Genomic DNA, 14,612 nt, shown 5'->3' with positions numbered 1-14,612 from the left:
AGTCTGAGAAGCAAATAAACAAAAGAGAAAGAAATACGGTGTTTTATGGATGAACGAAAAAATTATTTTAGGTTTTTAATTTCCAAATATGGCCAGATCCATTAACTTGCTTTTTAGAACTGTGTTTAAATTAATATTGAAATGGAAATAGAAAAAAACATTTGAGGTATTTTTCTGTGTAAATTCATGTATTCATGATATAATTTGCATATATATATGTGTGAATAAAATAGCATAGTAAAATATTAAAGTAAACATAGGTCACCAAAGAGACAGAAAAAAAAAAGTGTGATCACATGTGTAAATAGTACTGAAAGAAAAAAATGAAAGAATATCTTTATTATTGAGTTCTTGGTAAACTTTGTGCCTAATCAACAGTTTTAACAATCACGTGGAGACTCTATTACTAAGTCACTGCTGGTCAGTAAGATAACCTGCATTATACTGGCCTTCTGCGGATTGTTTGATAACTTTTTGTTAAGTTTATATGTTTACAAGAAGGGAGAAAAGGTAAAGCCCTGTTTTGATTTTCCCTTTCATATTAGATCCATCTCTGCTGTGGAGACCAGTCACTTGGAAGTACAGAAATACCCTTAACTGGATTACTGCAAAAGGGCAGTTCAGAAATCAGCCAGCGCCCAGTCACAGTTGAGGGTGCTTTTATCCTTGACCCTCCAAATCGAGCCAAACAAAAGCTTGCCCCTATTCCTGTGGAGCTAGCCCCAACTGTGGGAGTGTCTGTGGCTCTGCAGAGAGAAGGCGTGGACACCCAGGCAAGTAGTGACCCTCCTTCCCCGACGCAGCTTCTGCACTGTGGCTCATGATTACTCATACAAGTTGAACTTTGGAAGAGTCACCTACCATAAAAAAGTACTCATTACTCTTAATTATGGCCTATGTTATATGCTATCTCTTCTCTGAAAAGACCTTCCTGAAAAGCTCTGTGGCTTCCACTACTGTGGTTTATAAATGACTGTATCCAGTCTTTTGGTACAGACTTCTCATGTAGTGGGAACCATTCCCCGGTCCTCAACTCATAGGCACTGACTATGGCGGAACAGGAGCTCCAGTAAAGAGAAGACCTCGTTTTAGACCTAGTTTCTGGGAACCTGAATTATTGGTATTTTTTTGGGGAGGTTGACTCACTCTGAGCTAAGATGAAGTTCTTGGTTCATTAATTGCTTTATAGTCCTGATACTCTCTTTAGGCAACAGAGATGGGAATTGATTTGAATGTCAGTGGTTTTTGACTGTATATATCCCAATCACCTTTAGCATCCTATTCTTTTAAAGAACTGATCTTTATACAATTTATGAATTAAAGATAAAAAAACCTGAAGTGAGAGTTTAAAAAATATATATGCATATATTTTTAAAGGGTAGTACTGCAAAGGAGAGGAAGAAAATCACACTAGATGCCTGGTTTGTTTTGCTTTTTAAAGGAATATAGGCATCCATGATACTGCCTTGGTAGAAATAACCATGTCCAGGGACACTTATACCTGACTCTTTTTACCCAGTATCCCTTCTTACTCATTAGGATGCATTTTGGTAGTTAGCTCTATATATTTCCTTCCGATTCATCTTCCTTTTTCTGGTCCTAGATGCTATAAGAAAATTTGCAAATTATCAAGAAAAATAGACTAGGAATATCCAAACTGGGAAAGGAAGCTTATATTTTTTAGTAAAAAAAGTCAAGTTTTTTGCTTAATTATGAAGGAATGTTCTTTGCAAATTATACTTTATTTAAAAATTGTTTTTAGTCTTTAATTCAATTAAAGACCCAGAATGAACATGTGCCACAGCATTCAAAGAAGAAAGTTTTAACCCCCATAAAGGAAAAACTTACTGAGCCAAAGTCGCCCAGCGTGTCCCCTCTTCCGCCTCACAACCAGTCACCTCCAACAAAAGATGATGCAACAGAAAGTGAAGTGGAAAGCTTACAGTATGATAAGGACACAAAACCAAATCCAAAGGGTAAGATGTTGTCTTTACAGATCTTTTAGGTATAGATTTTGTAGTCACCAAATAAATGACTATGAGATTTTTTATGGGTTCCAAGTGAAAACTGTGAGTTTAAGAGCCAGTATGTGTGGGGATGGTAAAAAAATTCAATTTAAAGTAATTGTAATCTATTTAACTTCATTATAAAACTTGCTAAAAGGTAAGAACGTTTTTCTTTTACTTTTGTATTAGAAATAGTCTATCCAAAAGAAATTAAAGAATATAGTTCTTTCAAATAGAGTTTTAACTAGGTAATTCTCAAATATCTTCAATACATTGGAATTTTAGAGGAAAGAGCTACAAACTACCTCTTATAAGTAAACTCGTAATAATCATTTTTGATCCTAAAGTTAAGAGAGAATCTGAGAATGCATATTTATCTGGCTTTATGAAATTTTTCCATCCATTGCCTAAGGATCTATAGTTATATTTAGTGTAACTAGAGTAGTTGTGCATTAGGAGTTAGAACTTTGGGTGTATTACTTGGGTCACTCACTAAAACATCTCTGGTCTATAACAGGCTTGGACTAGACAGCTGTCTTTTCAAGTGTTAGCTTTTTGTTAGAACATGTCATATGTGCCAAAAATAACCAAAACTACTTTTGAAAAAGTCATGTGATTATATTTGCATTAAGTCTTAAATAGAACCCTTCGAATGCTAAGTTCAGTTCAGCTGCCTCTTGGAAGTAAGATAGTGTCTGCCGGGCTGCTGTCATACATAACTGCATTGGTACTGTATGTACCAATTTTGCAATACATGTTGAGAGGAAGCTCTTCTTCTTTTTTTAAACACAAAGGGAATTAAAGCCTGCAAAATTTGGGACAAGTCACTTTAGAATGTTTATGACTCAGTTCATATGTTTATAAAATCAAATAGATTCCTTGATTGAAGGTAAATAAGATGATATCTTGAAATTATTTGAGTAATTTAGGAGAAACTGTTCACAACTTTCTTTTTATTTTTTTATTAATGTTCATTTTAGCTATCAATCCTGCTGTACCTGCTTCAGTGGCCCAGCCAGTGACTATCGCCAATGCTTCAGAAACAGCTTCAGGACAGAAAATTGCTGTTCCAGCAACATCACACCATTTTTGCTTTTCCATCGACTTAAGGAGTGTCCATGACTTGGAAGTCAGTTTTCCAATCAACTGTGTATTAAGGTGTGATTTGATTTTGTTTGAAAGTATTATTTTCTGAGGAGAAATGCCTTTCCTGTATTTGGGAAGTTGCAGAGAGAGAAATGTCATGAAAAACGTTATAGTATTTATTAAATCAGTGTACTAAAAGAGGGTAAGCCTATGTCCTAATGCTTTCAACTTAAACCAGGGTGGCATTGGTGGTATGAGAGGTAACAATCGTAACTACCATATGTTGCATTGTATAATGCACACCCATGTTTTTTGGCCCAAACTTTTCAGGGAAAGTCATCTTTCATTTTAATTTTTTAATTCAAATTTTTGTTTGTTTACACTTAGGTATTTGCGTTTGTATTATAAAGGAATTTTAGCATTTATTTTTAACACATGGTACAAGAAATTTTATGTAACAAATAATTACAAAACACAAGACTAGATACAAGGTACGAGAAAGTTTACGATATTTACACATCATGGACATCTTTGCAAGTTCCTCTTTAAGTTCAACAAAACCAATTATCGTATTCCGGGGTATTATTTTGTATACAGATATCGTTATTGATTTCTAGAGTTACACTTTTAACTCATAAGCATAAATAAAAGAATTAAAAACATTTGTATAGATACGGAATTAGTACTACCCATGTGTAGTGTGCATCCTTATTTTTCCATCACAAATTTGGGCAAAAAAAGTGCATATTATACATGGCAAAATATGGTATTCTAGTATAATAATTGCAAGTATTTATAATAATTTATTAATGGTCCTACTTAAAATACAGTGACTCTTGAACTTAAAATGTTTCTGGGAAAGGTGCCACAGGTCAAAATAATGGTAGTTTCTGATTTTTCCGTAAAAACTGTATTATAATCGGAGGTGATATTCCTAAAACCTACATTTTGTAGCTGTGAATCTAAAAACCATACTTAATGCACTCTAAGTGGAATGTGTCCACATTTTTTAATGTAAAAAATTTGGAATATTTATTTCAGTCAGTTAAATGGCTTTGCTCAATAGTTTGTTTTTAGCAACATTACGTTTTTATAGACTTTTCTGGCTGAGATACAAATTAAATGTAATACAATAGTGTGTTTTAGTTTGGAGTATTTGGTTTCTCCTCATAAATTTCTTTGGAGCACGCATTAGCATTTGTAATAAAGTTGTTGGTCTTTATGTGATTAAGGAAATCTTCGTGTCATCTTGGATTGCCATCCCGGGAATGTCCGCAACTGCACATTGCTTCCCGCTGTTATTTGAAACACACCTACCTTTCAGATGCATAAATCAACTCATACTTGCATCTAATTTTTCAATTCTTTGATTCCGTATGAAGTTGTTTTACAAAGGCCTCCAAGCTTTCGTGAACAATGAACACAATCAAAGACATCTAGCTCTGAGTGTGGTTGTGAATTCATAGAATGGAAGTCCTTTCATTGCAGCTTAAGTTCTGCATTTTACCTTATGTTGGAGGCTGAGAATCGTTACTAAAATGTTTTTATTTGAAAATTGAAGGCTGGAAAAGGTTTTCTCTTACAGCCATAGCTTTTCTCAAAGGGTTTGTATAACAGCTCTTAAAATTGTTTTTAGAAATAGAATCAATACTTATCCGTTACCTGAGTTTTTTTGTCTTTTCTCCCTCTCCTCCTTTAACTGAGATCTCTCTTCTGCTGATCTTAGGATACCTATAGAAGGTATTGGCCAGAAACATAGACACGGGGACGATCTAAAATTAGGTGCTATGAAGGGGAAGCCTTGTACAAGTCCCCTTGGAAAGCACTAATAGTAGTTTTTGTGTTTCCTTCTTGTAACGGCCATTTGTTTACTCATTGAGTGCCCACACTGTTCCAGCAGTGTGCCTGGTATTAGTGCCTGGTATTAGTGTGCCATATAAACAAAGAGTTCAACCTAGTGAAGAAGACAGATTCAGAAATAAGTCAATATACGAGGGAGGCTAGTAGTTCAGTTGGCAAAGAAAACGGGAACAAATATTCTAAACTGAGGAAGTAGTTTTGTGGTCCACTTAACACTATATATAATTCACTTGACAATAATGACCACTGTATGCACCTGAAATAATATTATATATCAACTATAATTAAAAATACAATTTTTAAAAAGGACTACTGGTTCTGTCTTTGATTCAAGTTATTATTAAAAACACTGGCCATTTAACTTTTTCTGTTTGATAAATTGTATGTTATCATGCTTTGCTTTGGTATGAAATTGTAGTTTGCAATAATGTAATGGAATTTGCAAGGTAATACTTGTATTTGAAAAAGTTTGTGTTTCCTTTTTAATCACTACATCTTATAGTGAGGCGATTGGGGTTGAATTTCTAGAGCATGAACTCTCTCTAAGATGACCTGATTTCATTGGATGTATAATTATATAGGAATTGAACGAATGCACAGGATTCTTCTTATAAGAAAAGCAATTTTTACCAGTGGGTTTAAATTCTGGTTTTCATAATGAATAACAAGATATAACATGAAATTTAAATGAGCATTATATCTTTATATTTGCTTTAAATACAAAATAAGTTCAGTAGTAGTCAGGTATTCTTCCATTTACCCTGGTGTCATTTTTATGATGAAAGAAAGAAATAGCGTTATGTCACTCTGATTTATCTGTAGTACGTCTGAGTTGCTTTCATCCTTGATTCTCTGTTCAAAGACAGAATACCGTAACTGCATCCTTTTGGAGTTGACTGAAGGCTCTTTAGCTCATAAATGATCAGGATGTTATTGTATAAGGGAAAATAATGTTAAAAATTAAATTCTGCAAGCATTTCTTGAATGTTGAACATATGGAGGCCACTGCTTGTTTGTTCTTGGGAGTGCAAACATGGAAAAGATAGGACCTGAGCCTTCAAGGAACTCGTAAATGGGAGCTTGGTCTTTGTTTAGTAGAGTCATTCACATTCCTAAATCTTGGTCTTACTTGGAGTTTATCAAAATGACTGTCCCTTCCTTATTTGGTGTCATTGCCTTCAAAATACCAGAATTCTTTCTTTTCCATTGAAATATTACCTGTAAAGCAAGTTGGGAACTAGTACCATGCAAATGATGCACTCTCTATAATTTCTGTCATTTTTATATCAACACTGAGAATAATTTTAAAGTTGGTGATAAGAGTAAAAATCGTAATGTATTTGTATCATTTATTTAAAAAATTCTATTTGCTCGTAATATTCATATTATACTTTTTTTAACAGACTATAAATTTTATCTGTAAACTCGAAGGTGTTTTTTTCCTGAAATTGTAGGTACTCGTATCCATTCTTTGGAAGTGCAGCTCCTATTATGACAAATCCCCCTATAGAAGTTCGGAAAAACATGGAAGTTTTTCTGCCCCAATCTTACTGTGCATTTGATTTTGCAACTATGCCTCATCAGCTGCAAGATACTTTCTTAAGGTAATGTATACACTGTGTGTATGATATTATTTTCTCAAGTCAACTCTTGACAATTTATATCTTATTAAAAAGGAAAACCTATAGAAACAAATGTACTAATAATGTCTGTGACATTTGTGCTTCTGCCTCAAAGTTTTATGTGGTTATGAAGGCTCTTTTCAGATTTTCATATCTTATTTGCCTAAGTTTAGATATTCGAATTTTGTTAAAACAATCTATGAGTAATAAAGGAACTTTGAAAAGTCGTCTTGCCTTTTCCTGATATAATATGTGAAGATAAATATGAACTATTTAATTTTTTATTGTTGATTCACTGAGTGTACCGTATTATTTTTTTCTATTTTTTCATCTATATAAAATGGAGGTGTTAATGCAGCTCTCTGAAATGGATTTGTGAAGAAAAATGAGATCTGTGAAATGTCCTTTTTCTAAGTATCAAAATTCAAATCTGTGTATTATTTTAAAAGGAGGAATGAAGGGTAACTAAAAATTAACCATTTGTGGGAGTAATAGTGTTTGAAGGGTTTTCTTTATTGCTTAGAAAGAAATGTAGAAAATGTAATAGAATTTTCTGTTTGTTACCTGTGGTAACAAAAAGAACTTGGACCACATTAAAGGAAGTCAAAGATTTTAACCCAGAAAAGACTGAGTTCAGAGTTCATAGGTTTGAACGCCTGTTTCTTCTTCCTCAGGATTCCATTGCTGATTGAATTATGGCACAAGGATAAAATGAGTAAAGATTTACTTCTGGGAATCGCCAGAATCCAGCTTTCTAATATCTTGTCTTCAGAAAAAACTCGCTTTTTAGGTTCTAATGGTGAACAGTGCTGGCGTCAGACATACAGTGAAAGTGTGCCCATTGTAGCAGCACAAGGGTAATGCATTTTGCAAAATCGGTCTTAGCTTGCTTTTTATTCTGATTAGCTCGATGCAACTTATCTTTTCATTTCATCTTTTTTTCTGAGCTCTTCTTTGACCTGTGGGGGCTATATTCCAGTTTGCTCTTGAGCTTTCTTGTACCCATTATACCCTCCCAAAATGAAGAATCTGTGCTACTGTAATACTATTTATTCACACTGTTCTGTATTTCCCTTCCCTCTGTTTAGCCTGATGATTTTAAATTCAGGATCTTTTTATTTAGTATTTTTATGTTATTTTGTATTGAGAATGACTTTTTCTACTTGAAAAATATTTTAACATTTTTAAAATATTAAAAATATTTTCATATAAAAGTGTATCTATTTTTGCCTCATATCAAAAGTCTGAGAATGTTAGAAATGTTTGGCATGTTTAAAAACAATTGCCACAGTGAAAAGCTGGAGTTCACATATTTCAGACAAAATTTATTTGTTGAATGATCTTTTTAAATTTACAATAGAAATTTAAATTCAGTTCGACGTTATAGATGACATGCCTTTATTTTTAAAGCATAGAGAAAGAAGGAGGTCAGGCTCAGTAAAAGGCCGAGATGTAAAAGTTTCATTGAAGTATCTTCCCTTACTCTTGCCCATCTATAGCCACTTCTGGAGAGGGAAGGATTTAGTAAAATTTTTATTCAACTGGAAGATCTGGGAACAGGTGTTTTAGAGAATCAAACATTCTGGTTAACTGAAAATTATTTTTGTTTCAACTCCTGTTATTGAAAAATCTCTCTTAAAAATTAGTATTCCTTTCTGTCATAACTAGAATATACTGAAAATAATCACATCATTACTTGTTAAAGTTATTTTAGTATTCATATGAATATTGACTTTGATTGCCCACCCTACTCTTTAGACAGAGAAGTCTTAAGAGATTAAATGAAAACTTCAGATGTGGTAGTGCTTCATTTTATTTTATTTCTTCTAAAATCTGTGAGATTAGTAGAAGAAAATGGGAAAGTTGTTAATTACGAGTTCTAATTGTGTGGGATCCATTCATTAAAGTTTGGTTTGACCAAGCGTTTATGAAATATCATTTAATTTAGATAAAGCCGTGGATTTTTATTGCCAAGATTTTATTTTCGTCTGACATTTTATCTTGTTTTTATTTATTTAATGGTAAATGCTACATGGAATTCTATGTTACAGAGAGGTACTCATTATGATAAAAATAACATAATAGTTATTCTACCTCTAGAAATTATCCTGAGACAATGCTTATATCCAGTAAAAGATTTATGTATGACTGTGTTCATCCCAGGAAAAGTGAAAAAAGAATTCAGACTAACCTATATATATTCAAGAATAGGGGAATTGTTACTTTTTTTATTTTACTACATAAATTCTTTAGTATATTTTACAGGCATAAAAAAATTACATTTCAAATGAATGTTTATGACATGAGAAAAATCTTCCTGATGTGAATAGAAAAAAAGGACAAAACCGTATGATCTCAACATGCATGAATACATGTGTATCTACATATACATAAAACAAAGAGGAAGAAAATAAACTAAATTTTAGCAGTATTAATCTATAGGCAATGAGATTTAAAATTTCTCCTTTATACTTTCAATTTCTCCAAGTAATCTATAGCTGTTATAGCTCCCTTTATAGTAAACGTAGGTATGAGCTTAATAGGGTATTTGTGATTAAATAAAATCATTTGTATGGAAGGTCTTGAGGCTTATAGAAGCTGCTACAGTTTCAGCAATGAGTGTCAAATGCAAGTAATGTTGCCTACTCAATGCTATAGCCATTGGGGACATAAGAGGAAAAAAATAATATAAAAGTATTTCCATGAATTTTAATGTATTTCTGATTTCATTTTAGGTCAAATAATAGGATAATAAATCTTTCTTACACAATGACTCTAGAAGATTACGGACTAGTAAAAATGCGTGAGATTTTTGTCTCTGATTCATCTCAGGTAAATATCACTGAATTATCAAATTACTCTCTAAAATGGATCTAATGTGTGGATGTGAGAATATTTGTTTCAATATGCTTTTTTATTCCTATGTTAGGGTTTATCTGCTGTACAACAGAAGCCATCTTCTCTTCCCCCAGCACCTTCAGAAATCCAGACAGAGCCTCGAGAAACCTTAGAATACAAAGCAGCACTTGAGCTAGAAATGTGGAAAGAGATGCAGGAAGACATTTTTGAAAATCAGGTTACTTTGTGTTACTTTAAAACTCTATTTTTGTCTACTTGGTATAGTTTGCCTACTCCATAGGCTCTTCTCTCTCTGTTTCATGGGTACCCTACTTAATCCCTTTGAATATCAAGAATCCCTTACTCCTCAAATAAAAAATATATATGTATATAGACAAAAAAAAAAAAAATTAAACTGCAAAAGATTGGCAGAAGCCACTCAGAAGGATTCCTCTAAACTTAGTCCATGATTCTAAGGCAAAATTAGGACTGAAGATTAGAGTTCAGAGGTTAAGATCTTGAAGGTTTTTTTAAATTTCAGGCCCTCATTTAGCATACCCTCCTGAAACTGGTATCCTCAGTCCCTAAACACGAGAGCTAGAAAACAAAACTTAGCGTCATGTACTCTCGAATTATACTCAGATGAGGTATTATTTGCCTCGGGCATCTTTTTAAAAAAAAAAAAAAAAAATAGAACACCTGAAAGAAACATATCAGTGATCCTTTAAGTTTTTTTAAATGCCAACAACTGATTTGTTTATTTGAAATAGTTTGAGTTTTTCCCTGACTTCATTTTTCTTCCTTTTGTAGCTGAAGCAAAAAGAACTGGCTCATATGCAAGCTCTTGCAGAGGAATGGAAGAAAAGGGATCGAGAGAGAGAATCACTAGTACAGAAAAAGGTATTAACTTGCATAGAAATTGAAGGAGGAAAGGAAAACTGATAATGATAATGTGTATGCATTTTGGAAATTTTGTTTGGAATTTGGAGAAAAGATAAGGTAACTTTTATTATATTTTAGGTGGCTGAATATACTATTTTAGAAGGAAAACTTCAAAAAACCCTAATTGATTTAGAGAAGCGAGAGCAACAGCTTGCCATTACAGAAACAGAGGTACTGTATTTGTCTATCAGATATCTTTATTTCACAGAATCCATATATTAGGTTTATACCATTCATTTCCTTTTTTCTTTATACTTGTATAAAATATATTTCATAGACATTCTTTCACACATTATGGAGAAAACTTCTGTTCAACTGAGTAAAACATATTTTATATGTTAGGATGTGGAATAGGTAGAAAAGTTTTTATTTGACATGGTTAACTATTGTTCAGCTAGCTGTGGCTGACTTCTGCAATAGCGGAGATATTTGGGTAACCTTTCTACTATGTGAAAGGAATGGATAGTTGCACTTCCTAGAGAAAAGAAAAAATGTGGCGGGCTTGGGAATCCTGATTTTGTTTTCAGTAAGAAGGGAATATCCCTCTCTTGCCCATTAAACATTAGATCCCAAGAATGGATGAAAACTTATATTAGTAGTAGGCCTAGTCAGCATTTTTGTTAGGTCCTTACCTAAATTTTACCTTAAATACTTCTTTAAATTACTGTGAAGCTCATTTCAAAATAATTAGAATTCCTTCCACATTAAATTTATATGTTCCTTCCATTCCCAAGTGTGTTTCTTAAAATTATCTCACCACATCACCCTAACTGTATCTTTATATACTTTCTGGGATTTCTAAATTGATTTAGATGCTTAAATTTAAATATAATGTATAGTTCCTAATACTAAGGCTCTGTTATCTTCTATATGATTAGGCAGAAAATAAGAAGTTTCTAAAAGAAAAAAACGTGGGCATATTTGCTTATGTAACAAAATGGGGTTTATTTAAGTAGGAATTTTAAGTGATTAGGGCATTTTCAGTTGAATTTATACAAGTCATATATGGATTTTTGTATATACTTTATATATTAGAATTGAATGATGATTGAAAGTTTATAATTTCAGTGTACTTAAAGATTAACTCTCCTCTAATAACTGAAAAAAGTATGAAAATAAATTTGTAAATATTCTGAACATTTGACAATATATAAGGGTAAAAGAATATTGAACAATATAATGCAGCTTGTAATAAGCCAACTCTTAAAGATGCACTTGTTTTAAGCTTCAAAGAGAAAGAAAGGAACTGAAATCAGAACGTGAAAGGAACCTGCAAGAACTTCAGGACTCTGTCCGTAGAGCCAAGGAAGATTGTGTTCACCAAGTAGAACTGGAAAGGTTAAAGGTCAAGCAGCTAGAAGAGGATAAACACCGACTTCAGCAACAGGTCAGATGAACTACCTGTCATCTCTTTACACTTAGAGTTTATTTGATTCTAGAAATAATAGATACAGTTCACTAAACTGTTATAAAAATTAACAGATAATTATTCACATTTATTGCACTGAGATTCAAATATACTTTAAGTTGGATCATGTTTTCCTAAGTTAAAGCTGAGGACTATATTGGAATAATTTTCCTTCCCTTATAATTATTTGCATGAGATTGTATTATATTTCAGGTAACTTTCAATTTAAAATGTTTTCTGATAAATCTCCTTTTAGCAAACATTGATGTATTTCATGTATCACTGAACTGAATTCAGTTAAGAACCTAATTCCACTGTAGAATTGTCTGCGCTCCTCTCCATTTCCTCGCCTCACACTCACCTCTCAAGCCATCCCACTTTACTTTATGTCCCCATTGCTCTAGCCAGCCCGTTGTCAAAGAAGCCACCAATGCCTCAGTCACCAAGATCAGCAGGCATTTCTCGTTTCTCATCTTCCTCATATCCACGCTATTGTCCTTGTTTTTGTATATTCTCTTCTCTCAGCTTCTATAATACCAATACCACTCTTTGTTTTCCTCTCCTCTTCTGGCCACCCCTCAGGTTCCATAACAGGCTTATTTTCCTTTAGCCAGTAAAGGTTAGACTTCCTCCAAATTCAAAACTTACTTTGTACTAAACAATCTTATGGATGCCCATGGCTTCAGAGATAATCCACCTCTGGGACTTTCACATTTATATCCCAGGTCTTTCCTTTGCACTCTAGACCCATCCACCTGCTTTTTTACCATCTCTACTTGGATGTCTTAAAGGAATTTCAAACCCAATATGATCCTCCTATCCATACCTGAGCTTCCTGTAAGTGTTCTTTATTTCTGTTCTTCCCGTTGCAGCCAGAGTGGTATTTTTGACATTTGGGAATCATGGCGCCCTCCTCTAAAACCTTTCAGTGTTGTCTTAGTGCTCATGGGATAAAGATCAACATCATTGCCTTGCCCTGCAAGCCTCGGCATAATTTGGACCCAGCCTACTGTCTCACCTCATCTGTCACTTTCACCTTTGCATGTACTCCCCAGCCTCACTGGTCTTCCTTCAGGCCCTCAAGCATACCATGCTCGCCTCACCACAGGATCTTTATGGATGCTACCTTTCCTGGGCCTAACTAGTGAGCTAGACTCAGCCTTCAGTTTTTGGCTGAAGCATCACTTACCCAGAGAAATCTTCGCGGACCCCTGTTCCCCAAGTCTAGGTCAAGTTTTTGTTGTATAATTTTCATAGGAAATTATTCTCCTTTTCTTTTTCTTTGGTATGTTATGGCAGTTTCCTTTTATTTTTATGAGTGTGACAATTTGACCAGTATCAGATTGTTAGCTCCATAAATTGTTTTGGTTTGTATCTGTATGCCTAGCGCCCAGCCAGTCTTCGTCATATAATTGGGGCCTAATAAATATTTGCTGGGGGGAAAAAAAAGGACAAAGCTGTTAAAAATTAAGCTTAAATTAAGCTTATCTTTCCTGAAAAAATTCATTGTAGATTAGATAATGTATGATGAATGCTGCCAAAGTCTTCAGTAAATTCTGGCTTGAAGAATAGTTTCCATAGCAGTTCAGAGTCAGTTAGGGGTCACATTATTTAGGTGGTTATAAATACCGTGTTTTCCCAAAAATACGCCCCAGTTAAGATCATCAGCCAGGCAGACGCATTTAGTACGTTATGACGATGTTCCAGAAGAAGATGACATGACTGTATTTGAATAAATGTAGATTGTTGTACATGAAAAAATAAGACATCCCCTGAAAATACGCCCTAGTGCATCTTTTGGAGCAAAAATTAATATAAGACCCAGTCTTGTATTTCAGGGAAACACGGTATGTATTTCATCGTTATGGAGATCTCATTTAAAATATGAAAGATAAAGTTGTAAAAGTAGGCAATTGTGACAGGATTCACCAGTAACGCTTCTCTTCTTCCACTTATCAGGAAGATTCAGCCGTCTTGAGAACCAAGGCTTGTAACATTTAGAGTCACCAGGGGAGTTCTTGGAAAAAGCCCAGGTCTCTACCCTGTCCCAGACTGGTATAAGTAGCTTACATCTTTGTGGGAAGAACTGGTATTTTAGAAAAGTTACCCAGGCCACTCCTAAAACATAATCTGAGACCTAGGAAAAAAAACTGTGGGGAAAGCAGAAGTTTCTGAGATGCCCAAATTGCTAAGCCCATGACTGTAAACATTTCACATGTAAGGAAACAGACTTTTTAGTTCCTTACTGTGAACCAGGTTATAGGTACTATACGTACAATGCTAACTAGACAGGTAGAAGGGATAGATAGAAATACTGTCACCAAAAGCTGATGAAGATAAAGTGTCTATATTCAAATACATAAAAGCAGTTACCATAACTCAAAAAAATTCAACGTACTTTATGGACCACTTAGCAAAGGAAAATGAGCCCAGGATGCCTAATATCATACTGCTTTACAACCTCAGTGTAACCCCAATAATTGTTTGTAATAATGTCTCTGAATGGTGGAAAACAATAGCAAGTTTATTAGGTTTTGTTTAAAATAGAAAAGTGAGAGAGTTTAGAAAGGTTCCTATTCAACTTGAAAAATAAAGGTTTGGGTAATCAAAGAAGTAAACTTCTGTTATATGGAATACTTAGGTCTGGAATACCCATTACCTAAAGATGCTAGATAAATCCTGATTAGAATTGTTTGTATTTATTGGCATAAAACAAGAATTTATTATTGATAATTTCAGTTCCATTTTTGCCGCAGATTTTCTCAGTATTTCAAATTCAGTTTATTTGAGTTTATTTAATTTAGTTTATTTTAGTTTATGTCATTTATTTAAGTCTTATTTCTTAGTAAA

At 33.7% G+C, this 14,612-nt stretch overlaps 1 protein-coding gene across 4 annotated transcripts in view; it reads left to right on the top strand.

Annotated features, from left to right (window-relative positions):
- CEP120 (centrosomal protein 120) overlaps positions 1-14,612 on the top strand; it is a 63,068-nt gene that overhangs the window by 20,713 nt on the left and 27,743 nt on the right. For all 4 annotated transcript variants that reach the window (XM_033111055.1, XM_033111054.1, XM_033111056.1 and 1 more), the window contains 10 exons: positions 546-773; positions 1,763-1,976; positions 2,987-3,164; positions 6,407-6,556; positions 7,249-7,431; positions 9,310-9,406; positions 9,504-9,650; positions 10,223-10,312; positions 10,433-10,525; positions 11,580-11,741. In XM_033111055.1, the coding sequence (XP_032966946.1) occupies positions 546-773; positions 1,763-1,976; positions 2,987-3,164; positions 6,407-6,556; positions 7,249-7,431; positions 9,310-9,406; positions 9,504-9,650; positions 10,223-10,312; positions 10,433-10,525; positions 11,580-11,741 (1,542 nt within the window). The remainder of the gene's footprint in view (positions 1-545; positions 774-1,762; positions 1,977-2,986; positions 3,165-6,406; positions 6,557-7,248; positions 7,432-9,309; positions 9,407-9,503; positions 9,651-10,222; positions 10,313-10,432; positions 10,526-11,579; positions 11,742-14,612) is intronic.

This window comes from Rhinolophus ferrumequinum, chromosome 7 (assembly GCF_004115265.2).
Source record: "Rhinolophus ferrumequinum isolate MPI-CBG mRhiFer1 chromosome 7, mRhiFer1_v1.p, whole genome shotgun sequence".
Classification (NCBI taxonomy): domain Eukaryota; kingdom Metazoa; phylum Chordata; class Mammalia; order Chiroptera; family Rhinolophidae; genus Rhinolophus; species Rhinolophus ferrumequinum.
The sequence above is the reverse complement of the archived record's forward strand: the minus strand, read 5'-3'. Positions and strand labels throughout refer to the sequence as shown.